Source organism: Artemia franciscana, chromosome 4 (genome assembly GCF_032884065.1).
Source record: "Artemia franciscana chromosome 4, ASM3288406v1, whole genome shotgun sequence".
Lineage (NCBI taxonomy): Eukaryota > Metazoa > Arthropoda > Branchiopoda > Anostraca > Artemiidae > Artemia > Artemia franciscana.
Genome location: NC_088866.1, coordinates 843,356 through 870,145, shown reverse-complemented (window position 1 = coordinate 870,145; position 26,790 = coordinate 843,356). Strand labels below are relative to the sequence as shown.

Genomic DNA, 26,790 nt, shown 5'->3' with positions numbered 1-26,790 from the left:
TGGAATCTGACGTGGCAACTGGTATACAAAACGAGTAATGAAAAAAAAAGTTCCAAACCAATAATTATGATACAAACTTAGGATATATTCTGCCGAATAAGTAACAATAGTAACTGCAGGAAAGAATACATGCATCATACGCAGCGCAATACTGCCTAAGAATAAAATCGGATCCATATATTATTCATGTATTTTCTATTCACCAACGCCCTTCTCATAGAAGGAGTTGCTGTAGAAATTGGGGGGGGGATTCGTTTGATTGGAAATTAAACGTTATAGTGTCCGTTTAACAGCAAAAGCGCTTGAAGGGTGAGCTGGCCCCCACTCTCCTTGTCACTTATCCCCCCAAAGACATCAGATAAACAATTTTATATTACCATTTCATTCAGCAAAGCTAACCGTCCAATAACAGTGCCCCTGGGAATGACAGCTTCCACAGCACATGGGGCGAGGACTGTAAATAATGGAATTCACCCTTTATTTACATGTGGGCGATATAGATAGTGGAGCATCTTTGACCCTTGGTGTCCAAAAAGGCTCAGTGTATTAAGAGAAGCTCTCAGAGAAATTTTGTGGGAGCGTTGAGCTAGATCAAAACATACCATATGCATGAAGGATTCCAAAAGGGTGAATCTCAGGAACAAATCAGAGTATTAAGTTGAAACTTACAGGTCATGTTGTGGGGGATGTGGAATGAACCGAAACATACTATGGTGCATCTTACTACACCTGCCTCTACTGCCACTGCCATTACTACCACTGCCACTGCAGGTACTAAGACTTGGGGAATTATGATGGAAACTTCAGGAAATTTTAAGGGGATGTTGGACTAAATCAGAATACACTATGTCAATTTAGGTTTCCAAAAGGATGTCTCAGCAATATCTTAGGAATAGCTTAGAATATAAGTTGAAGCCTTAAGGGCATGTTGAGGTGGATGTCGAACTTACCAAAAGGCACTATCTGCACACTACCACTACTGTTACTGCTGCTACTGCTGCTATAACTACTACTACTGAAGCAAAGGGTATTAATGTGTTACCTTCAGGAGTTATTGAGAGCAGGGGCAATAAACTATTTTAAAACACATTATGTGAAGCGAGGTTGTCAAAAAGGCATTTCATCAATCTCCAGTGCAACTACTAGTGCTACTACTAGTAAAACTGCTAGTACTATTGCTGCTACTATTACTGAAGCTAAGGGTATTGAGAGAAATGTTTGAGAGTACTTTGGGGGGAATCTTGAACTAAAATCAAAACACAGCATTTGCATGCATTTTTTCAAAAGGGCGTATCTCAGAAACCACTAAAGTTTAAGTTGAGACTTCCAGTGCATGGCGTGGGGAATGTTGAACATTCCAAAAGATAATATATGCAACCTCCTACTGTTGCTTCTGCTGCCACCACTGCTAAGCTACTACGACTACTAGAACAACCATATCTACTACTACTACTACTACTACTACTACTACTACTACTACTACAACTACGAATACTACAGCTGCAACTACTTCTATTACTACCACCACTGCTACTACTGCTACTGCTACCAATAATAATACTGCTGCGACTACTACAATGATTACTACTACTTTTACTAGGGCTAATGTTATTAAGGCCAAATATTTAGGTGGTACTGAAGAAGGTGCCGAATCAAATTAATCCACACTGTGTATGCAGGCTATCAAAAGGGCGTATCAGCAGTATCTAAGGAGGGGATTAGAGTATTAAGTCAAAATTTTTAGTGTGTTTTGAAGGGGGCGGGGTTGAGCTAATTATGAGGCAGCATAAGCATGCTGCTGCTACTACTAGTAGCAGTACTACTATGGCTACTGTTGCCAGTACTACTATTATTAGGGCTAATTGTATGAAGATGAAACTTTCAAGAATTTTTGAGGGGGAAGTCGGACTAAATTAAAACGCACCACTTGCACGCAAGCTATCAAAAGAGCGTATCAGCATCATATAAATAAAGGCTTAGAGTTTTGAGTTGAAACTTTCATGGAATTTTGAAAGGATATTGAACTAAGCGAAAGGGACTAGGTAAATACAGCTACAACTGCTATTACTGTGTTTGAATAAAAAAAAAAGGTTTTTTTAACTCAAAGTAAGGAGCGACATTAAAACTTAAAACGAACAGAAATTACTCCGTGTATGATAGGGGCTGTTCCCTTATTACTGCCCCGCTCTTTACGCTAAAGTTTAACTCTTTCTCTCAATTTTACTTTATTAAACAATAAAAAAACTTTAGCGTAAAGAGCGGGGCGTTGAGAAGGGAACAGCCTCTTTCATAAGCGGAGTAATTTCTGTTCGTTTTAAGTTTTATTGTTGCTCCTTACTTTCAGTTAAAAATAAAACTAGTTTTTTTATTTAATTTCTGGACATTTTTGAATTAATGCATGTTTGATTTTGGCTCTCCGCACAAAAATTATTAAAATGAAATTTGCATATCAATTCTTTTTTTTGGCTAAATGGCTTTCTCTTAGTTTTTTTTCAGACGATTTTAAGAAAAAGGGATGGGGGAGGAGGCCTATTTGCCCTCCAGTTTTTCGGTTGCTTGAAAAGGCAACTAGAACTTTTAATTTTTAACAAACGTTTTTATTAGTACAAAATACACGTAACTTAAGAATTAACTTACGTAACGAACTTTAATATTCTTATATTTTTAGTATGTATATGAAGGGGTTTGTCCCCTCGTTAATTCCTCACTCTTTACACTAAAGCTTAAATTTTGTCCCAACTCTTTAAGAATGACCCCTGAATCAGAAAGGCCGTATGTTTTGAAAAAGGCCTATCTGTAGTATATTTGTAATGGCTAATGGCATTAAAGTGGAACTTCTAGGGATGTTGGGGAGTATGTTGAACAAATTCAAAACGCATTATATGCATGCGGTTATCAAATGGGTGAACGGTTGGGTTCATCAGTCTGAACCTTTTAGGGCTACTACAATTGCTGCTGCAACTTTTACTACAACTACAACTACTTCTGCTACTATTACTATGCTACTATTACTATGCTACTATTAAATACAACTACTATGCTACTATTACTACTCCTACTGTGATATGAATGCTTTTGGCTGCTTGCGTTTGTGACTATTTGCAACTGCAAATATTTATGATCGTGACTAATTGCGATTCCGACTAATTGTGATTGAGGCCCCTACTACCTGTGACTGTGACTTTAACTATTTAGAACTATGGCTGCTAGTGCATGCAAATTTAATTGCAACAACTACAACAACTACGTCTGCACCTAAATTTGACCGCAACTGGAACTACTGGTGACTTTGACTGCGAGTACTTGATAGTTACTTGAAAGGTTACGAGCCTGAAAAAATTTGCCTCATTTTAGAAAATAGGGGGAAACATCCCCTAAAAGTCATACAATATAACGATCAGATCATCACGATCAAATCACACCATCAGATTCAGCGTGTCAGAGAACCTTATTGTAGAAGTTTCAAGCTCTTATCTACAAAAATGTGGAATTTAGCATTCTTTGCCAGAAGACAGATCACGGATGCGTGTTTATTTGCTTTTTTGTTTTTTTGTTTGTTTTTTCCCCAGGGGTGATGGTATCGACTGAGCGGTCCTAGAATGTTGTAAGAGGGCTGATTCTAACGAAAATCAAAATTTCTAGTGCCCTTTTTAAGTGACCAAACAAATAGGAGGGCACTTAGGCCCCCTCCCACGCTCATTTTCTCCCAAAAGTCACCAGATCAAAATTTTGTGATAGCCATTTTATTTACCATAGTCGAAAAACTTAATAACTATGTCTTTGGGGACCCCTTACTCACCGCAGTCCCCGTGGAAGGGGCTGCAAGTTACAAACTTTTACCAGTGTTTATATATAATAATGGTTGCTAAGAAGTGTACAGACGTTTTCAGGGGTATTTTTTGGTTTAGGGGGGAGATTTGAGGGGGGTTACGTTGGAGGATATTTCCATTGAAGAACTTCTCATGGTGGAAGAGAATTTCAATGAAGGCGGCGCAGGATTTTCTAGCATTATTTGAAAAACAATGAAATGCTAAATATGAAAAGTTTTTTCTACCGAAAGTAAGGAGCGGCATTGAAACTAAAAAACGAACAAAAATTATTAAGCATATGACCGTTTTACCTCCTCGTAATACCTCACTCTTTACGCTAAATTATTTTTAGTAATTTCAACTATTTATTCTAAAGTCTTTGTTATTCAGTGGCCATTATTAAGGAATTGGGACAAAATTTAAGCTTTAATGTAAAGAGCGAGGTATCGACGAGGGGTGAGCCCCCTCATATACGCAATAAAAACTTACGAATATAGAAATTCGTTACGTAATTTAATTCGTAAGTTACGTATATTTTTTAACCAATGAAAACATTTGTAAGAAAAATCATAAGTTCTAGTTGCCTTTTTAAGTAATCAAAAAATTGGAGGGCAACTAGTTCTCCTCCCTCGCTTTTTTTCGCAAAATCCTCCGATTAATTGCAATTAATTAATATTCAAATTTTGTTTTAATTATTTATGTAAGGAGAGCCAAGATCAAAATAATTTTGTTTTAATTATTTATGCAAGGAGAGCCAATTTCAAGAGCAAGATCAAGATAAGAAAAAAAGGTTTTTTTCTATTTAATCCACAGACTAAATAAAAAAAAAGTTTTTTTAAATGAAAGTAAGGAGCAACATTAAAACTTGAAACGAACAGAAATTACTCCGTATATGAAAGGGGCTTTTCTTCCTCAACGCCCCGCTCTTTACGCTAAGGTTTCTTACTGTTTTAAAAAGTAGAGTTAAGAGAAAGAGTCAAACTTTAGCGTAATCAGCGAGGCGTTGAGGTGGAAAAGCCCCTTTCATATACGGAGCAATTTCTGTTCGTTTTAAGTTTTAATGTCGCTCCTTACTTTCTTTTAAAAAACTTGTTTTTTTTATTTAATTGCGTAAAGAGCGAGGTATTTACGTGGAGATGAACCTCCTCATATGTGTAATAATTCCTGTTCATTTTAAATTTTATTGCTGCTCCTTACATCCAGTTGAAACAATTTTTTAAAATTTATTTTTTGATTGTTTTTTATTAAAGAATGCTAGAAAATTCTGCGCCCCCTGATGGAATTTCTCTCCCCCATGATAAATTCTCCATAGAAAGATCATCCCACTTAGCCCCCTCCCCTAGAATCCCCTCCCACAATCCCCTGAAATCCCCCGAAAAAGTGTGTACACTTCCCAATAACCATTTCTATTTGTAAGCAATGGTCAAAGTTTGTGACTTGCAGTCCCTCCCCTGGGGACTGTGGGGGAGTAAGTCATCGCCAAAGACATAGTTATAAGGTTTTTCAATAATGCTGAACAAAATGGCCATCTCAAAATTTTGATCCAGTGACTTTGGGAAAAACTGAGCGAGGGAGGGGGTGCCCTCTACTTTTTTTGTTCATTTAAAAAGGGCACTAGAACTTTTAATTTTCGTTAGAATGAGCCCTTACACGGTATTCTAGGACCACTGAGTCGATACGATCACTCCTGAAGAAAAGAAGAAAAAGAAAAATTAAATAAAATAAAATAAACACGCCCCGTGATTGGTCTTCTGGCAAAAAATACAAAATTCCACATTTTTCTAGATAGGTGCTTGCAACTTCTACAGTACGGTTTTCTGATACGCTGAATGTGATGGTGTGATTTTTGTTCAGTTACTATCAAACAGTTCGTGGTAACGAACTGTAGTAAGGAGCGACCCGGCTCAATAGTAACCAAAACTCTAAAAAATTGAATTTTGATATCAATAGCTACATCAAAAGAATATTATTTTAATACTGATTTTAAATATATAAGTTTCATCAAGTTTAGTCTAACCCATCAAAAGTTACGAGCCTGAGAAAATTTGCCTTATTTAAGAAAATAGGAGAAAACACCCCCTAAAAGTCGTAGGATCTTAACGAAAATGACATCATCAGATTCAGCGTATCAGAGAACCCTACTGTAGGAGTTTCAAGCTCCTATCTACAAAAATGTGGAATTTTGTATTTTTTGCCAGAAGACAAATCACGGGTGCGTGTTTATTTGTTTTGTTTTTTTTCTTTTCTTTTCTTTTCACCAGGGTCATCGTATCGACCAAGTGGTCCTAAAATGTCGCAAGAGAGCTCATTCTAACGCAAATGAAAAGTTCTAGTGCCCTTTTTAAGTGTCCAAAAAATTAGAGGGCATCTAGGCCCCCTGCCACGCTCATTTTTTCCCAAATTCAACGGATCAAAATTTTGAGATAGCCATTTTGTTCAAAATAGTCAAAAACCATAATAACTATGTCTTTGGGGATGACTTACTCCCCCAAAATCCCTGGGGGGGGGCTGCAAGTTACAAACTTTGACCAGTGTTTACATATAGTAATGGCTATTGGGAAGTGTACAGACGTTTTCAGGGGGATTTTATTTTGTTTGGGGGTGGGGCTGAGGGGAGGGGGCTATGTTGGAGGATCTTTACTTGGAGGAATCTCTCATGGGGGAATATGATTATGCATATGAGGGGTTCTAAAAATACTTTAGCATAAAGAGCGTGGTATTTAGGAGGAGATAAATAACTCGCTCTTTATGCTAAAGTATTTTTAGTAATTTCAACTATTTATTCTACGGCCTTCCTTATCCAGGGGTCATTCTTAAAGAATTGGGACAAAACTTGCGATTTAGTTCAAAGAGCGAGGTATTAACGAGGGTACAAACCCCCTCGTATACATAATAAAAATATAAGATTATGAAAGTTTGTTACGTAAGTTAATTCTTAAGTTACGTATATTTTTTACTAATAAAAACGTTCGTTAAAAATTAACAGTTCTAGTTACCTCTTTAAGTAACCGAAAAATTGGAGGGCAACTAGGTCTCCTTCTCCACCCCTTATTTCTCAAAATCGTCTGATAAAAACTAAGAGAAAGCCATTTAGCCAAAAAAAGGATTAATATACAAATTTCATTTTAATAATTTATGTGCGGAGAGCCAAAACCAAACATGCATTAATTCAAAAACGTTCAGAAATTAAATTAAAAAAACTAATTTTTTGAGCTGAAAGTAAGGAGCGACATTAAAACTTAAAACGAACAAAAATTACTCTGTACATGAAATGGGTTGTCCCCTCCGCAATCCCTCGCTCTTTACGCTACAGTTTGACTCTTTGCCACAATTCTACTTTTTAAAACAATTAAAAGCTTTAGCGTAAAGAGCGAGGGATTTCGGAGGGGACAACCCATTTCATATACGGATTAATCTCTGTTCTTTTTAAGTTTTAATGTCGCTCATTACTTTCAGCTCAAAAAATTAGTTTTTTTTATTTAATCATGTTTAAGGGGTATTTCTTCCTATTTTTTAAAATAAGGCAAATTTTTTTCAGGCTCGTAACTTTTGATGGATAAGACTAAATTTGATTAAACTTATATATAGTTAATATCGGCATAAAAATCCAATTCTTTTGCTGTATCTATTAGTACCAAAATCCCGTTTTTTAGAGTTTTGGTTACTATTGAGCCGGGTCGCTCCTTATACAGTTCGTTGCTAGTTATTAGTTATTAGTTAAATACAAAAAAAAATAATTTAAATAAATTTTGGCACGACAGAAGTTTTTAAAGTAAAGGAAAGTTTTACATTAAACGAAAGATGAGAGGAAATAAATCCCAATATTTTTTTTTCACCGTAAAATACCTATTCTCAGGTATTTTCAACACTCAAATTTTGTACCAGTCAAATTTTGCGCCTAAGTTTTGTTTTTTCTCAAAATTTTTCATTTTGGTTTATTAAATCCTTAGGTAAAATGTAATTTTAAGCATAGACAGAGGCTTCATAATATTTTTCACGAATGGGGGGGGGGCATATCATACGGATTAACTGGTTATTTTTTAATATGAACTTAACGATTGAGATTTGGAAAATTGCTAAAAAGTTAGTAAATTGTGGTAAAGTGATTTGACAGGTTTATTTAATTTTTATTGACTGTCTAAGCCCACTGGAGATGGGGTATCTCTCCTTTGCCGTTACACACTACCTCTATAAACCGACCACTAGAGATTATTGTTGGGTTTTTAAAATATCAAGTGAGAAGGACACTTGACGGCAATTTCTTTCGTTTACAATTTTTTGCTTAAAAATTTTGAAACATACATTAGAAAAAAACTGCTCATTTTTTGCTGTTTCACACTTAAAATACTTTGAAACATACATTAGAAAAAAAACTGCTCATTTTTTGCTGTTTCACGCATTTTTAAACGAGAAACAGGCAAAAGACTTCGTTAGGTAGATCTTTGCTATTTCTTAGCACAGAATGTCTGTGAAGCTGATATTCGCAGGGCATAATTGAATATCTTATAATTCATAAAACAGACGCTGGACTTCTTCAGCATTGCTTACTGTGTCCTGAACTGTACGAAATTTTTCTTCTGAATCCCCAATGTAGAGGTCGCATAACAGGTTCGACCTAAAAGGAAAATAAATGAGAGGCTGCTGTGTGAACACAACGCACACGACGAATAATCGGACCAGTGTTGTTAGAAATTTCTAATATTTATTTAGGAAATTGAGAAATTCAAGAAAAAAAGTCAAATTTTATTATTAACATATTGAAAAATAATCAAAGTTATTACCCCTTGATGGATTAGTTTTTCCACATGACGTTCAAAACCTAACCACAGGGGACCCTAGCATCCAATTTCAACGCCGAGTCCTACCAACCAATTCAAACGGGGGGGCTTAGCCGTCAGTTCCAACAGGGCCCTAGCATCCAATCCCACCGGGGGTCCGAGCATCTAATTTCCTTGTCAAGACGCTTATCAAGGTGTTTCAGGACATTTAAAGGTGTTTTCAAAGCCATTTTTACTCAAGACGTTTTTCAAGACGTTTCAAGACATTTTAAGACGTTTTAAAAGACATTTTCTTCACGACTTTTTAAGACATTTCAAGACTTGTTGTAGGATATTTTTCTGCAAGACGTTTTTTGTTCAAGATTTCCTTGGCTCTTACGTAATAGAGAATGTTTACCAGTGTTAAGGTTGACGCATTCTGGTGTGACTTTTTTCAGGGCCCTTGGGAAACCCCAAATTGCAACTGAGCACCTGAGCACACCACACTTGTGGGCGCTACGTAATGATGGCACACACGTGGGTTTTGAGTAAGGATGTGCACGCTTGGGATGTTACGTAAAGACAGCAGAGACGCGGGTGTTATGTAATGGCGGCGCATACTTGAGATGTTACGTGATGACGGTGAACAAGTGGGTGTTACATAATACTTTAAGAGATTTTTTCTTCAGAATTTTATTTTTCATTCAAGGTGAATTTTTTTTTCTTTCAGGCCGTTTCTTTCTTGAGAATTTCATTTTTCTTCCAAGGTGTTTTTCTTTCAAGGCTTTTTTTGAGATTTCATTTTCTTTCAAGACGTTTTTTTCTCAGGGAAATTTTTTTATACCAATGGTTTTCGTCCAGATTAGGATTGAAAAGAGACTTTGCCTCAACGGAATGGAGCGCTAGCCGCCTGGACCAAGAAGCACTTTTCTAACATTATCATTCGGTGAATATTTTCTACGTGATAACCTCTTCTACGCACGGAGAATTCCCTGTTCCACTTTCTAGAATGACCAAATGGATCGAAATTTTCCAACCCTTTCCATATAAGAGTGTGCAATTACGCCAAGGGTATTGATTTTTGATTTATTAAGCTCACCTGCCCGTTACAGTCTTATTAATCTTCTAACTTAACCTAGACAGGTTAAGTTAGCTACATAATCAGTGAGATTTTACGTAGCATTAGCCTTAGATATTTCATTCTGTGAACATTTACATATTAAAGATTCATCCTAGAATAAGAAATCTAAAGAATGAAGGCTTTTTTGTTCATACAAGTTTATTAATAAGAAAAACATTATTGAATCATTAAATCACAGGAAATAGTGATTTTAAACCCAACAAATGGAAAAACAAAACGTGAAAAAACCTGATATAAGATAAAATATAAGGAAAAACAAGCGCGAATAAAAGAAAGGGGGGCCAACAGAGCAGCGACTCCCGGGGAGGGAGGGATGAAAGGTTGCTATTAGAGGTAAATTGAAGTCATATTAAGAGTTATTTCCTAGAGGTTTTAACGACAAATCGTCATATTGCTTTATTAAGCGCACCTTCTTACATTTTATCAATTTAAATCTTGATATTAGCAAAATCACATTTCGAATGAGCCCTAAGTATTGCGCTTCATGCTGCAGAAGCATCATCACTTGCAATAGCAATAATATGAAAAACAAGTCAACTTCACAAAATGTATTCCTGCTATTAGATTTCATACCCCCCCCCCCTGCTTCAAAAAAATCTTTAATACCTTCCGAGGTTTTAATTAAAATGCCTCGTTTCTTTGAGACAAGACTATGCATTCCTGGTTGACAAGCACATATTTGAATAATATTCTTCTTTGTATTTCGGATAATCTCGTTGGTGGTAAATATCACCCACACTAAGAGTTATTTTGAAAACTTTTAAAAAAAATATCCCTCGTTTCTTTGACTGAGTGTTTGATTTTAGTCCCCCTCCGTGAAAAAAACATCTTTTAACAACCCTCACCTTAACTTTAAGCTGTAGAATATGATGTTCCAAGCAATTCATACCACCATGAAAAATTATGGGTAGTGCATGGCACCCTCTGGCACCTTCAGTCACTCTAAAGACATTTTTCAGATATTTTCAAGTTTAAAATTGGCTTTACATCTATGAGTTGTGTGATTTCGAAATCCATTCTAAACATGGTATATCATGGCAATTCACGCCATAATGGCAAACTAAAGATTGCACACAACACCCTCTGGCAACCCTCATCATTCCTAAGGAATTCTTTTTCAAGTATTTTCCTGGTAAAAATATACTTTAAATCCAATGGTTCGTTTTTTGCAAGCCAAACCACCGTGATGCAACATTTCATTTCACACCACCGTGCTACACTATTCTTGACCCTCTGGCACCCTCTGTCACTCCTCGTTATTCTTAAGACATTTTCCAGATATATTCATGTTAAAAATCATGCTTTAAATCCATTAGTTCGCTTTTTCACAAAACAGACCAAACATGATACACCATGATAGTTCACACCACTATGCCACATCTTACTGACCCTCTGACACCTTCATCATTGCTAAAACATTTTCTTGATATTTATCTTGTTAAAAATCATGCTTTAAATCCATTGGGTTGCGATTTTGCAAGCCACCCTCAACGTGACATATCATGTGAATTTACGCCACCGCCCCACACTAGGGATGGCCCAAGACAACCTATGGAGCCCCTTATAATTCATAAGACATTTTCAAAATATATTTTTGCTAAAAATGATGCTTTAAATCCATTGGATCGTGTTTTTGCAAAGCCAACCCTGGGTGATATGAAATGTAAATTCACTCCACTGTGCAACTTTTACTTATACTATTCAATATTATTATCCACCACACTATTACTAGCACTCTGGCATACCTAAGCATTTCTAAGGAGTCTTCCAGATATTTTATTGTTGAAAATCATGCTTTAAATTCATTGGTTTGTGTTTTCGCATGCCAACCTCAACGTGATATAACATGTCATTTCACGCCACCCTGCCACATTATGACTGACCTCTGGCATCCCTCATTATTCTTAAGACACTTTTCAGTTTTTTATTTATAGTTAAATCCAATTCCGCTAAAACCGCTTCTGTCCGTGACTGCAAGGTTCTGATTGAACTAATTCCACTCAAAGCTCCATCACTTCCAGTCCCAGGCCCAGTTCCACCGATTCTGGTTCCGTCAGTTCCACCACATTTGTCCCCAATTCCACAGTTGCAATTCCACTTAATCCGCTCCAAGTTCCGTGAATTCCAGTATTTTTATGCGGCTGTCTGCATGGTAATCTACGGCCGGTCATCGACAATAGCCAGTTTGTTATACATTTTTGATCATCATCACTTGTACATTAGAAGGATAGACACCCAAATGATATTTTAAAAGGTGAAAATGAAACATTCCAGGAAAACTTGTGCACATGATAGAATTATCGTTGCCTGAATGCTCACAATAAGAATATTTGCACTATGAAACAAGTATTAATAAGGATATGATTAGAAATGTATGCGTGCGTTGCCATGACACTCAGCCGTTAAATCCCTTTGATAATGCCGAAAAATTCATCACATGTAATGGTGGATACAAGAGAGTAACATTTACCATGGATACATGAGAGTGTTAAAAGAGAACAAGAGTCTAAAACTTTTAGTTTATGACGAAGGCCAACTTCTTGCTATTGTTGGTGGTAACACATTACCCGTAGTCTATTATACATTTTCGATCACTATCAATTGTCCATTAGAAGGATAAACACTCATTCCAAGAAAGCTTGTGCATATGAAAAAGTTACCGTTGCGTTGAATGCGGACAATGAGACATTTTTTAAATATGAAACAAGCATTAATAAGGATCTCATTGGAAATGTATGCGTGAGTTTTCATGACCCTGAGGCGTTAAACACCTTTGGAAATTTCGAAAGAATTCATCATATGTGGTGGTGCATTGTGAGAGTAAATTTTCCAGAGATGATAGTGCTCAAAGAGAATACAAGTCTAAAATCTTTAGTTGATGAAGAAGGCCAACTTCTTGCTACTGTTGCTCGTAACACATTACCCATGGACAGATCCTATCACCATCTTTCTGACATTAAGGTTCAAAAGAAGACAAGAAGAAGACAAACCTTCTAGAGTACAATCCTCAAAGTGTATTTCTTATCCAGGTGTAAAAACTGCGACCTACGTAAAAATAATTTTTTAATAGACGACGAAAGCGCAGGTAAAATAAAAGGGCATTGACAAAAAATATTACCAAGAAATATAAAGATGAATTGATGAAAAACAAAGCATAGACGAACGTTATTAGTACCATCATTGCTTTACCTGTAGATACAGTCCATGAACCCGAAAGTATCTGTGATGAAATGTATGGTGAGATTGTTAAAAGTTGTGTATGACCGCAAGATGGAATATGTGACACCTCAAGAGAAAACATAATGATGTATTATATGAGATGGATTCAAAACAGTCATTTTTTATGGGTCATTCCAAGTGCAATTATAAAAATTAAAATATTTTTATTGCATGACTTTCTTGTGTTTCCATTATTTTAGGGTCCGATAACAACAGCAACGTTTAGAATGTTTATTCAAAAGTCAGATAGGAAAAAAAGGAAATTTCAGAGACAAACGTATTACTACCGGTCTTATAGGGGATCTACTATAATCTGAGATCGGTTAAAAGGGATTTTACCAACTTCAATAGAGATGAGCTGGATTTTAAGAGAATTATTAGAGATTTATTCTTAGAGAATAATATAAACTTTTTCAAAACATAGGAAAATAGTCCTTCTTAGAGAATTTTCAGAGATACTTTTTCTTATAGAATAATACAAACTTGTTCAAAACATAGGAAAATAGTTTTTCTTAGAACATTTTTTGATATGTTTTCTTAGTAAATATATAACTTGCTCAAAACTAAGGAAAATAGTCATTTCTAGAAAGTTTTTAGAGAATGATTCAAACTTGTTAAAAACTTGGTCCATCTTAGAAAAAATAGTTAGAAAAACTTGTTAGAAAAATAGTCCATCTTAGAGACTTCTTAGAGATATTATCTAAGAAAATGATATAAACTTTTCAAAACAAAGGAAAATAGTCCTTCATAGAGATTTTTTGGAGATGTTTCCTTAGAGAATGCTATAAAATTGTTCAAAACATAGGAAAATAAACCTTTTTAGAAAGTTTTCAGAATTTTTTCTTAGAAAATGATATAAATATGTTAAAAAGATAGAAAAAATAGTTCTTCTTGGACAGTTTTTATAAATATTTTCTGAGAATATTATAAAATTTCTCAAAACCTAGGAAAATAATCCTTCTTAGAGAATTTTTGGAGATGTTTTCTAGAAGAATGATATAAAGTAGAAAAAATTTTGACATATTTTCTCTGACAATGATATATACTTGTTCAAAGCATAGGAAAATGGTACTTTTTCGAGAATTATCCTTCTTATAGATCTTTTACAGATTTTTGTGTATAGAACGATATGAACTTGTTCAAAACATAGGATATTAGTCCTTCTTAGAAAATTTTTAGAGTTTTTTTCCTAGAGAATGATATTAACTTATTCAAAACATAGGAAAATAGACCTTCACAGAGAGTTTTTAGAGGTTTTCTTAGAGAATGAAATAAAATTGTCCATACCATAGGAAAATAGTCCTTCTTAGAGAATTTTCAGAAATTTATTCTTAGAGAATGAGACAAAATTGTTCAAAGCATAGGAAAATAAGAGAATTTCTTGAGATGTTTTCTTAGAAAATGATATAAACTTGTTCAGAACATAAGAAAACCATTCTTCTTAGAGAATTCTCAGATATGCTTCTTAGAGAATGATATAAACAAGTTCAAAATATAGGATAATAATTCTTCTTAGAGAATATTTATAGACATTTTCGAGAGAAATGAAAACATGGTAAAAAATTGCAGAATATTTAATAAGAATTCTTAGAATTATTTTCTTTTAGAATGATATAAACTTGTTCAAAACAAAGAAAACAGTCCTTCATAGAGAATTTTAGGGATCATTTCTCAGAGAACGATATAAACTTGTTCAAAACATAAGAAAATAATAAATCTTAGAAATTTTTTAGAGATAACTTTCTACAGAATGATATAAACTTATTCAAAACATAGGAAAATAATTCTTCTTTGTGATTTTTTAGATTTTTAGAGATTTTCTCTTAGAGATTAATATAAACTTGTTCAAAACAAAGGAAAAATAAATCTTTTTAGAGAACTTTTAGAGATGTTTTCTTAGAGAATGATCCAAACTTGCCCAAAACATAGGAAAATAGTCCCTGACCACAAAAAGTACCCCCTCCTACAGCATGGGTAACTGCATCCCATCTATAGCTACCCCAGCTACATGCAACCAGCATGTCGCATCCGGGATACCTGCAACCGACCAGTTTTGCATCTAGAAAAACAACATGATTCTTATAGACTATTTCATGGATACTCACACCAATTTTAAGGATTCAGTCTTTCTTTTACATGCATATAGTAGGTTAGGTTAACCTAATCTAACCTACCCTTAACAGACTAGGTTAATATAGGTTAGATGATGTGCCATCTAACATAACAAAAAAAGCTGAATCCCTAAAATGGTACGAGTTTGTATGAAACGGCCCATAAGAATCACATTGTTTTTCTAGACTGAAAACTGGTCGGTTGAACGTCCAGGATGCAACACGTTGGTTGCATGTACCTTGGTTAGTTATGGGTGGCATTCTATAAATCTTTCTATTCTAGGTGACCTGGGTTTCTATCACTTATTCAAATAAAAAAAGGTCATAAATTTTACATGGTGTCAGAAGCCTCGGAAATAAGAATGGAAACTAGTGTTCCTTACCCAACGATGGACTGGACAAGTGACAATCTTAAAGAAGCACGGACAAGATTTAAAAACCATGCAACTCTGATGTTTGAAGGCCCCCTTAGTGAAAAACTGAAAAAGTCCAGTGCGCCTTCATACTAATTTGGCTTGGAGATAAAGGAAGAGACATCTTCAGTACTTTTACATTCACAACAGAAGAGCAAGATAAAATTCAATCATATATAAACAAATTCACTGAATACTTCAACCCAAAAAGCAACACTGTCTTGTCAAGGTACCTTTTTCATAAACGTGACCAGCGAGATAACGAATCAGTTGAGCAATACATAACCAATTTGAAGATTCTGGCTCGTGAATGTGCATATACGACAACAGCTATTACGGAGGAAATGATTAGAGACAGTTTCGTATGTGGAATTTCAACAGCAAAGGTTAGAGAGAAGCTCCTCCAAGTAGGGTCCAACCTTACCTTGTCACAAGCAATTACCATTGCTCGAGCGCATGTAGAAACCCAGGTGCAGCTCAAAACAATGTCACAATCTGATTCAAGTGGAAGCCAACCATATCAAGAAACATACATGAAGCAGGAGATCCACTTCGTTAAAAAATCAAAGAAAATAAACTATTCCACATCAAGTAGACAATGCTATTACTGTGGTGGAGATTATTCAGCCTCCCACAAATGCCCAGCTAAAGGAAAAATATGCAGTAACTGTGACAAACCAAATCATTTGGCAAAGGTTTGCAAAAGCACTAAAAAATCAGTAAACTTTATAAACCAACAACAGCAAAATCACGATCACAGGAATGACAGTAGTGATGAGCTATTTATTGATATTATAAACAAGTACAAAAGTGATGATCAGCCATATGTAAAGCTCTTGATCAACAAACAAATCAATATCATCTTCAAAATAGATACTGGTGGTCAAGCTAATATCATACCTGAAAGATTTTTCAATACTCTCGGACCAAGACCAAGAATTAACAAGACCCTACAAATACTTACCAGTTTTTGAGGTCAGAAAATCCCCACACTTGGTTTATGTAACTCTAAATGCGCATACACTGACGGATGCAGCGAAATACAGCCCTTCTTCATAGTAAGAGATGCCCCATACCAATCCTTGGCTTTGAATCCAGTCGCAAGCTTAAACTCATCAGGCTGATCCTGACAGTAGAAAATTCAAAAGTCCTGAAACCAGACCTGTTCACAGAAGGATTCCAAGACATATTCCACGGTGTCGGACAGCTCGCAGGAGAATGCCACATCACACTTAAAGAAGGTGTTGAACCCAAAGCTGTACCAGCTAGACGCATCCCCATTTCCCTCCAAGAGAAATTCAAAGAGGAAATCGATAGGATGGAAGAGCTTGGAGTAATCGAAAAGGTACTCCAGCCCACAGATTTGGTAAACGCCGTGGTTGTAATTGAAAAGCCTGACAAAAGTCTCCGAGTTTGCATTGACCCACATTACCTGAACAAGGCTATCAGAAGACCACATCATCCCATGCCAACATTCGATGAAGCAATACTTAGACAAGCTGAGGCAAAGTTCTTAACAAAACTAGACGCTCGTCATGGTTATTGGTCCATGGTCCTAGACGAAGAATGATCTCAGCTGACAACCTTCAACACACCATACGGCCGTTATAAGTTCAAAAGAATGCCGTTTGGACTAATTTCAGCTCAGGACGAATTGCAACGCCGCATAGAAGAAGCACTTGAAGGCATCCCAGGCTTCTCTGTTATTGTTGACGACATTATCATCTCAGGAAAAACCACTGAGGAACATGATGCGAACGTCCGCAGTGCTCTCATAAGGGCCCGTGAAAAAGGAGTCAAACTAAACCTCCAAAAATGCATATTCAAGTGCGATAGCATACCGTATTTTGGGCATGTGATATCTGAAAATGGAATCCATCCAGTCCCACAAAAGGTTCGAGCGCTGCGTGAAATGCGAACCCCTTATACAAAAGATGAACTCCAGACAATATTAGGAATGATCAATTACCTTGCAAGGTATATCCCCAATCTATCATCAATAAATCAGCCACTCCGTGACCTAGTGAAACAGCGACAATTTAAGTGGGAACAACACCATGATACATCATTCACTAATATCAAAGAATCCATTTGCGGCTCGTTAGAATTCTTTGATCCAACTACAGGCAATGTTGAGCTACAAGTCGACGCCTCAAAATTTGGCCTCGGTGCCACCCTCAGCCAAAATGGAAAGCCAATCCTTTTTGCATCGCGCTCACTAAACTCCACCGAGCAGAACTACTCGCGAATAGAGAAGGAACTTTAGGCTATCCTTTTCGGCTGTATACATTTCCACCAGTATCTCTACGGTCAAAAATTCACGGTCGTCTCTGACCACAAACCACTGCAAGTAGTCCTAAATCGCCCAATATCAAAGTCATCACCAAGACTGCAGAGGATGCTTTTAAGAATTCAACCATACGATCTCATAATAGCATTTCACCCTGGCAAGGAAATTTCCGTTGCTGATGCGCTGTCGCGGCTAAACCTTCCCGAAGAAGATAAGAAAATTGAAAAATAAATAGAATCATACATTGACTCCGTCATGTCTCTTCTACCAATCAGCAACGCCAGACTCGACAGACTGAAACAGGAGACAAAATACGACCCCCATTTAGCTGAGCTCGCACAAGCAATCCAAAAAGCTGGCCATCCTGCAGAAGAAACCTCCTTCCAACCCTCACCCCATTTTGGAACATCAGGCATGAACTAACAGTTGTAGACGAGATCATAATGAAAGGAGATCGCTTGGTCATTCCAAGAAATTTGCGGAAAGACATTCTTAGTTGCATCCATTCGTCACATTTGGGTATCGAAAAAAACAAGCAACGAGCCCGCGTAATCGTTTTTGGGCCTGGAATGACGAAAGATATTGAAGAATTCATCAAACACTGATTTGCATGCTCCATTAGCCAAAATTCCAACCAAAAAGGGCCCTTAATGCCACACAGCACACCTCATCTACCATGGGTGAAGGTCTGGTGCAATCTATTCTACAAGAACGGAAAATACTACATCATTACTATTGACTATTACAGTCGCTTTTTTGAAATCGACATATTGGGGGAAAATAAAAATTCACATCACATAATATCCTGTCTTAAGAATCATTTCGCACGCTACGGAATCCCTCGTACCCTCATAACCGACAACGGCCCCCAGTTCACATCCACGCTATTCCAGAAGTTCATTGATAATTGGGAAATCTCTCAAACCACATCATCCCCGAACTTCCCTCGATCAAACGGACTAGCAGAAAGAACAGTGCAAACAGCCAAAGATATGCTTATCAAAACAGATATTGCAGGACATGACTTTAACTTAGCGTTGCTGGAGTACAGAAACACCATGGTTGATGGTCTAGCATCCCCAGCACAACTGCTGATGAGCAGAAACTTAAGGTCAGTCGTTCCCTGCAGTAAACAACTTCTCACACCAAAAACCATTCACCATAAACGATCTCGACAGAATCGGAAAAAACAACAGTCACGCCAAAGCAAATATCATAACAGACAGTCAAAGGAACTAAAACCTTTGCGAATCAGTCAACCGGTCCGAGCTCAAATTCGTGGGGAACTTTGGCAAGCCGGAATAGTTAAAAGAGTAGATGCAAACCCAAGATCGTACATAATTGAAACAACCGATGGAGGAACTTACCGACGCAACAGGCGACACATAAAAACACTGAACAAGCATCCTTAATCACCAGACCTTGCAGACCATGAGGAGGACAGCCCTGAAGCCGAAACTTCACCAGTGCCTGTAAGCCCATCATCAATAGCCCCCGTCCCACCTGTAACCACGAAAGAGACCTTCCCCAACCTATAAATTTCGAATGTAGTTCAGCGCTCCGCACACTCCCTCCAGCACCAAGCACCAGTCGTCCAGCCCAAGAAGAGCCCCAAAACTCCCCATACATAACCCGTAGTGGCCGGCTTTTGAAGCCGATACAGAGACTTGACATGTGAGAATTTCCATAAACTATGTGTAGTAAGTGACAATTAAGTTGTGAATAACTAGTGTACTTATAAGTGTAGTGTCATATGGAAGAACCCTTGTTTAGTTCGTTTAATGTAAATGGTCAAATTTTATGAAAGTTTTGTACCAGTCATCTAGTTTGGAAAGGAGGAAGGATGTAACATTCTAACTCATCTTTCTATTCTAGGTGACCTGGGTTTCTAGCACTTATTCAAATAAAAAAAGGTCATAAATTTTACAGGTTACAGGATCGCATGCTGTTCCATGTGGTACTTTTAGTGGTCAAGGACTATTTTTCATGTTTTGGGTAAGCTTGGAGCATTCTCTAAGAAAATTTCTCTAAGAATTCTCTATGAAGGACTATTCTCCTATGTGGCGAAAAAGTGTATATCATTCGCTAAGAGAACGCCACTAAGAAGTGTCTAAGAAGGACTATTTTCCTATGTTTTGAACAAGTTTATATCATTGTCTAAGAAAACATCTCTAAAAGCTCTCTAAGAAGATTTAATTTTCCTTTGTTTTGAACAAGTTTATATCAATCTCTAAGAGAAAATCTCTGAAAATTCTCATTATATGGACTATTTTTCTTTGTTTTGAATGGGTTTGTACCATTCTCTATGAAAATATCTCTAAAATTTCTCCAAGAAGGATCATTTTCTCGTATGTTAAAGAAGTTTATATCATTCTCTAAGAAAACATATCTAAAGATTCTCTAAGAAAGAATTTTTTCCTATATTTTGAACAAGTTCACATCATTTTCAAGCAGATATCTCTAAAAATTCTGTAAGAAGAACTATTTTCCTATGTTTTAAAAAAGTTCATATCATTCTCTAGGAAAATATCTCTAAAAATTCTTTAAGATGGACTGTTTTCCTATGTTTTAACTGTGTTTTTATCATTCTTTAAGAAAACATATCTAAAAATCTTCTCTGATTTACTATTTTTTCCGTTTTGAACAAGTTTATTTCATTCTCAAGGAAAACATCTCTAACAATTCTTTAAGATGGACTTTCCAATGTTTTGAACAAGTTTAAATCATTTCCTAAGAAAATATCTCTAGGAAATCTCTAAGAAGGATTTTTTCTATGTTTTGACCAAGCCTATATCATTCTTTAGGAAAACATCTCTAAAAATTTTCAGGAAGGATTATTTTCCTATGTTTTCAACAAGTTTACATCATTTTCTAAGCAGATATCTCTAAAAATTCTGTAAGAAGAACTACTTTCCTATGTTTTAAAAAAGTTCATATCATTCTCTAGGAAAATATCTCTAAAAATTCTCCAAGAAGGACTATTTTCTTAAGTTTAGAACAAGTTAATAACATTCTCAAAGAAAAAATCTCAAAAAAATATCTAAAGAGGACTATTTTTCTCCGTTTTGAACAGATCTATATTATTCTCTAAGAAAAACATTACTAAAAATTCTCTAAAAATGGCTACTTTGGTATATTTTAAACAAGTCTATATTATTTTCTAAGAAAACGTCTCTAAAAATCCTCTTTGACGGACTATTTGCCTAAGTTTTTAACAAATTTATATCATTATCTAAGAAAACATCTCTACAAATTTTCTAAGAAGGAATTTTCTCCTGTATTTTTGAACAAGTTTGTATGATTCTGTATGAAAAAATCTATAAGAATTCTCTAAGATTGACTATTTCACTATGTTTTAACTGTGTTTGTATCATTCTCTAAGAAAACATCTAAAAATCTTCTCTGAAGTACTATTTTCCACTGTTTTGAACAAGTTTATACCATTTTCAAGGAAAACATTTCTAACAATTCTTTCAGATGGACTTTCCAATGTTTTGAACAAGTTTAAATCATTTCCTAAGAAAATGTCTCTAAGAATTCTCTTTGTTGTCAAACAAGCCCCTTTGTTGTCAAACACCTTTGGTCCTCAGTTTTATCGATTATGAGCAAGCTTTCGATTCTGTTGATAGAAGAGCGTTAACAAAGGTCTTATCGTTATATGGTATACCAGAAAAATACATTAAAGTGATTTGTGCTATGTACGAGAATAATACTACTGCGATTAAAGTAGGAAATGAGGTTAGCAACTGGTTTTGTATTAAATCAGGAGTTAAGCAGGGTTGCGTTCTATTCCCCTTTATATGGATCATTTTGATGGACTTCGTCTTAAGGAGCACAGGAAGCACAGAATTCTCTAAGATTGACTATTTCACTATGTTTTAACTGTGTTTGTATCATTCTCTAAGAAAACATCTCTAAAAATCTTCTCTGAAGTACTATTTTCCACTGTTTTGAACAAGTTTATACCATTTTCAAGGAAAACATTTCTAACAATTCTTTCAGATGGACTTTCCAATGTTTTGAACAAGTTTAAATCATTTCCTAAGAAAATGTCTCTAAGAATTCTCACAGGAAAGGCAATTGGAAATCACGGAATCAAAGGGGGATGAAAAACGCTCCTGGACTTAGATTATGCTGATGATTTAAGCATATTAGATGAAAGTGTGAGCGAAATGAATGAATTTTTAGAGGTTTTGCGAGTTCAGGATGCTAAAATAGGCTTGAAAATTAGTGTTAAGAAGACTAAGTAACTAAGGCTAGGAATAAATATGAGCAGGTGACATTAGGTAACAAAAAGATTGATCAGGTTACGAGCTTCAGCTACCTTGGTAGTATTATTAGTAAAGATGGTGGGAGCAGTGAAGATGTTAAAAGTAGAATAGCTAAGGCTCAGGGTGATTTTCACAGTTAAAACAAGTTTGGAAGAATAGAAAGATAAGTCTGCAAACCAAGATTAGAATATTGGAAGCTACAGTGATGACAGTGGTCAGATATGCCTCTGAAGCATGGGCGTTTCGAAAAGCAGATGAAAATTTACTACATGTTTTCCAGAGAAATTGCCTACGGATCATTCTGGGTACCTGGCTGACTGACCGTATTTCAAACAGTAGGTTGTACAAAAATGTGGTTCAATCCCGCTTTCTAGGGCTATAATGAAAGAAAGGTTGATATGGCTAGGCCAAGTTCTACGGATGAAGGATGACAGATTACCGAAGATTGTCCTTTTCGGCCAACCTTCTGGGGCTACACGGAAAGCAGGTCGTCCTTGTCTGGGTTGGGAGGATGTCATAAATAAAGATTTAAAGGAAATGGGAACTTCCTGAGAGGGTGTAAAGAGGGAGGCTTCAAATAAATTAGGTTGGAGGAGGAGCTTGCGTAGCTATGTTGGCCTCAGGCGGCTTGGTTTTGCAGTGAGCTATTAGTAGTAGTTGTTGTAGTAATATCTAGGAAAATATCTAAAAATTCTTTAATACATTTTATTGTCCAATGTTTTGAACAACTTTATATCATTGTATCAGAAAACATTACTAAGAAATCTCTAATAAGGACTATTTTTCTAAGTTTTGAACAAGTTCATATTACTCTCTAAGAAAAAATCTCTAAAAACTCTCTAAGATGGACTTTCTTCCTTGGTTTTGAACATGTCTATATTATTCTCTAAGAAAACGTCTCTAAAAATTCTCTAGATATGACTATTTTTCTATGTTTTGAACACCTTCATATCATTCTCTAAGAAAATATCTCTAAAATTTTCCTAAGATGAACTATTTTCCTATATTTTGAACAAGTTTAAAAATCAAACTAAGAAAATAATCTCTAAAATTCTTTTCCTTTTCTTTGAACAAGTTTATATCATTCTCCATGAAAATATCTGTAAAAATTTCTCAGATGGACTATTTTCCTATGTTTTAACTAATTTTATATCATTCTCTAAGAAATTTTCTAAACATTTTCAAGGAATATTTTTGAACATTTTTATATCATTCTCTAAGAAAACATCTATAACTATGCTCTAAGAAGGGCTAGATTTCTGTGTTTAAGAAAAGTTTATATCATTTCTTCAGAAAATTTTCTAAAAATTCTCTAAAAAGGACTGTTTTCTATGTTTTAAATAATTTCATATCATTCTCTAAGAAAATATCTCTAAAAATTCTTTAAGAAGGACTATTTTCCTAAGTTTTGAACGTATATACATCATTATCTAAGAAAGCATCGCTAAACAGTTTCTATGAAGGACTTTTTTTCCTATATTTTGAATAATTTTATATCATTCTCTATGAAAACATTTTTAAAAATTCTCTAAGATGGACTCATTTTCTATATTTTAACTAAGATTATTTCATCTTCCCAGAAGACATCTCTAAAAATCCTCTATGAAGGACTATTTTCCTATGTTTCAAACAAGTTTATTCTCCAGGAAAACATCTCAACAAATTTTCTAATGGAATATTTTCCAATATTTTGAACAAGTTTATATCATGTTCAAAGAAACTATCTCTTATAGTTCTCTCAGAATGACTATATTTCAATGTTTTGAACAAATTTACATCATTCTCTAAAAACCACCACTAAGAAATCTTTAAGAAGGATTATTTTTCTATGTTTTGAACAAGCTTATATCATTCTCTAGGAAAACATCTTTAAAAATTCTCCAAGAAGAACTGTTGTCCTATGTCTTCAACAAGCTTATATCACTCTTTAGGAAAATATCTCTAAAACTTCTCTAAAAAGGACTATTTTCTATGTTTTGAATAAGTTCATATCACTCTCAAAGAAAACATTCCTAAAAATTCTCTAAGGAGGACTTTTTTCCTATATTTTGAACAAGTTTATACTACCCTCTAAAAATTATCTCTAACAATTCTCTAAGAAAGACTATTTTCCTAAGTTTTGAACAAACGTATATCATTTTCTAAGAAAATATATCTAAAAATTTTCTAATATGGACTTTTTTCCTTCGTTTTGAACCATTTTATATCTTTCTCTATGAAAACATCTGTGAAAATTCTCCAAGATGGATTATTTTCTTGTATTTTAACTAAGATTATATAATTTTCTTAAAAAAACATCTCTAAAAATTCTCTGTGCAGGAAATAGTGACGAAAACCACAATGCCTTTCCATAACAAACAAATAAAAGAAACAAGTAGAATTTTCCCTATTGTTTCTACTTTATATTTGTTTCTCTATGAAGGACTATTTTTCTATGTTTTGAACAAGTTTCTATCAATCTCTAAGAAAATATCTCTAAAAATTCTCTAAGATGGACTATCTTCCTATGTTTTGAACAATTTTATATCATTCTCCAAGAAAACATCTTTAAAAGTTTTCTAAGATGGTCTACTTTTCTTATTTTTTGACCAATTTTATATAATTTTCTAAGAAAAAATCTCTAAAAATTATCTAAGAAGTTATCTCGGAAGAGCTATTTTTCCTATGTTTTTAGCAAGTTTTTCTCTAAGGAAACAATTCTCTAAGGAAACATCTCTAAAATTCTCTAAGATGGACTGTTTTCCTATTTTTTGAACAAATTTATATAATTCTTTAAGATTATCTCTTTAAGATTATTCTTTAAGCTATTATCTGTCCGCAAATGGTGACCTTAGCCCGAAAGGTCCAAATACAATCAAGCAAGATCTGTAAATTATTTTGCCTCACATTCATCGGTCGCAAGTACTAAGAGGTTGAAGAATATTGTCCTAATCCTCGTCATATTGTCAAAAGCGTTCATTGAAAAAAACAATTTCACTTCGTAAAATTGTGTAGAGGGAGTCTCCTCACTCAAAATTGTCTCAAAGACATCTCATAAGAATTAAAAAAAAGCGCCTTAATAATATTAAATTTTTATTTTCAAATCAATTGCCAGCAGAAAAAACTCGAAAATTTTAACTCTTCAACGACAAAGGCAAGAGCGTCGAAAGATTTTTTTTTATAAGAACACGGGTAAAAACATGACCACATTTTCAGGCTAAAAATTTACAGGTCTCTCAAAAAGTCTGGGGTCTTTCGGATAAAAATCTGCTCGGGGAGCAGCTCCCCTTTCCTCTAATATGTCATCTTTTGTCTGTATTTTTGAGTTGTACTTTCCTAACATAGTAGGTTTTCATAATAGGGGGGGGGGCCTATTGCAAAATAAAATGGAAGAGTGTTACCCATATTTCAAGAAAGGGCTATATTTTAATCAACATATACACCCCCAAGATCAAAAACACGGTCCAAGTATGGGAAATGTCGACTCTAAGGGACATCAATTATAAATGAGATTTTTTTTGCTCTTCCATTTAGTCATGAACTGCCTTTTAATATGAAAATTTGTTAAATCCCTAATGATGCGTTTATTCAATGATGCAAATCAATAGCACAATGATTAATTTCATTATTTTGTGAGGATTCAATGACAAGTTAATGTTAATAGCCAAAGCATTTTCAAACAGTTCGTGGTAACGAACTGTAGTAAGGAGCGACCCGGCTCAATAGTAACCAAAACTCAAAAAAATTTAATTTTGATATCAATAGCTACATCAAAAGAATTGCATTTTAATGCTGATTTTAAATATATAGGTTTCATCAAGTTTAGTCTTACCCATCAAAAGTTACGAGCCTGAGAAAATTTGCCTTATTTAAGAAAATAGGGGGAAACAACCCCTAAAAGTCATAGGATCTTAACAAAAATAACACCATCAGATTCAGCGTATCAGAGAACCTTACTGTAGAAGTTTCAAGCTCCTATCTACAAAAATGTGGAATTTTGTATTTTTTTCCAGAAGACAAATCACGGGTGCGTGTTTATTTGTTTGTTTTTTTGTTGTTTTTTTTTTTTTTCAGGAGACATCGTATCGACCAAGTGGTCCTAGAATGTCACAAGAGGTCTCATTCTAACGGAAATGAAAAGTTCTAGTGCCCTTTTTAAGTGACCAAAAAAATGGATGGCATCTAGGCCCCCTCCCACGCTCATTTATTCCCAAAGTCAGCGGATCAAAATTTTGAGATAACCATTTTGTGCAGCATGGTCAAAACCATAATAACTATGTCTTTGGGGATGACTTACTCCCCCACAATCCCTGGGGGAGGGGTGCAAGTTACAAACTTTGACCAGTGTTTACATATAGTAATGGTTATTAGGAAGTGTACAGACGTTTTCATGGGAATTTTATTTTGTTTGGGGGTGGGGCTGAGGAGAGGGGGCTATGTTGGAGGATCTTTCCTTGGAGGAATATGTCATGGGGGAAGAAAAATTCAATAAAAAGGGCGCAGGATTTTCTAGCATTACTATGAGAAAACAATGAAAAATAAACATGAAAACTTTTTTCAAATGAAAGGAAGGAGTAGCAATGAAACTTAAAACGAACAGAGATTATTACGCATATGAGGGGTTCTAATAATACTTTAGCATAAGGAGCGAGGTATTTAGGAGGAGATAAATACCTCGCTCTTTATGCTAAAGTATTTTTAGTAATTTCAACTATTTATTCTACGGCCTTTCTTATTCAGGGGTCATTCTTAAAGAATTGGGACAAAACTTACGATTTAGTGTAAAGAGCGAGGTATTAA

General features: G+C 35.2%; 1 protein-coding gene across 2 annotated transcripts in view; it reads right to left on the bottom strand.

The window, feature by feature from the left end:
- Nucleotides 1-8,112: 8,112 nt before the first annotated feature.
- The window catches only part of LOC136025825 (galactosylceramide sulfotransferase-like), a 47,739-nt gene continuing 29,061 nt past the window's right edge, over nucleotides 8,113-26,790 (bottom strand). Inside the window, exons 4-5 of one of the 2 annotated variants that reach the window (XM_065701820.1) lie at nucleotides 12,698-12,752; nucleotides 8,113-8,424 (exon numbers count right to left, since the gene is read on the bottom strand). In XM_065701820.1, the coding sequence (XP_065557892.1) occupies nucleotides 12,701-12,752 (52 nt within the window). In that variant the 3' untranslated portion in view covers nucleotides 8,113-8,424; nucleotides 12,698-12,700. The remainder of the gene's footprint in view (nucleotides 8,425-12,697; nucleotides 12,753-26,790) is intronic. The other variant, XM_065701819.1, reaches the window with a different exon arrangement.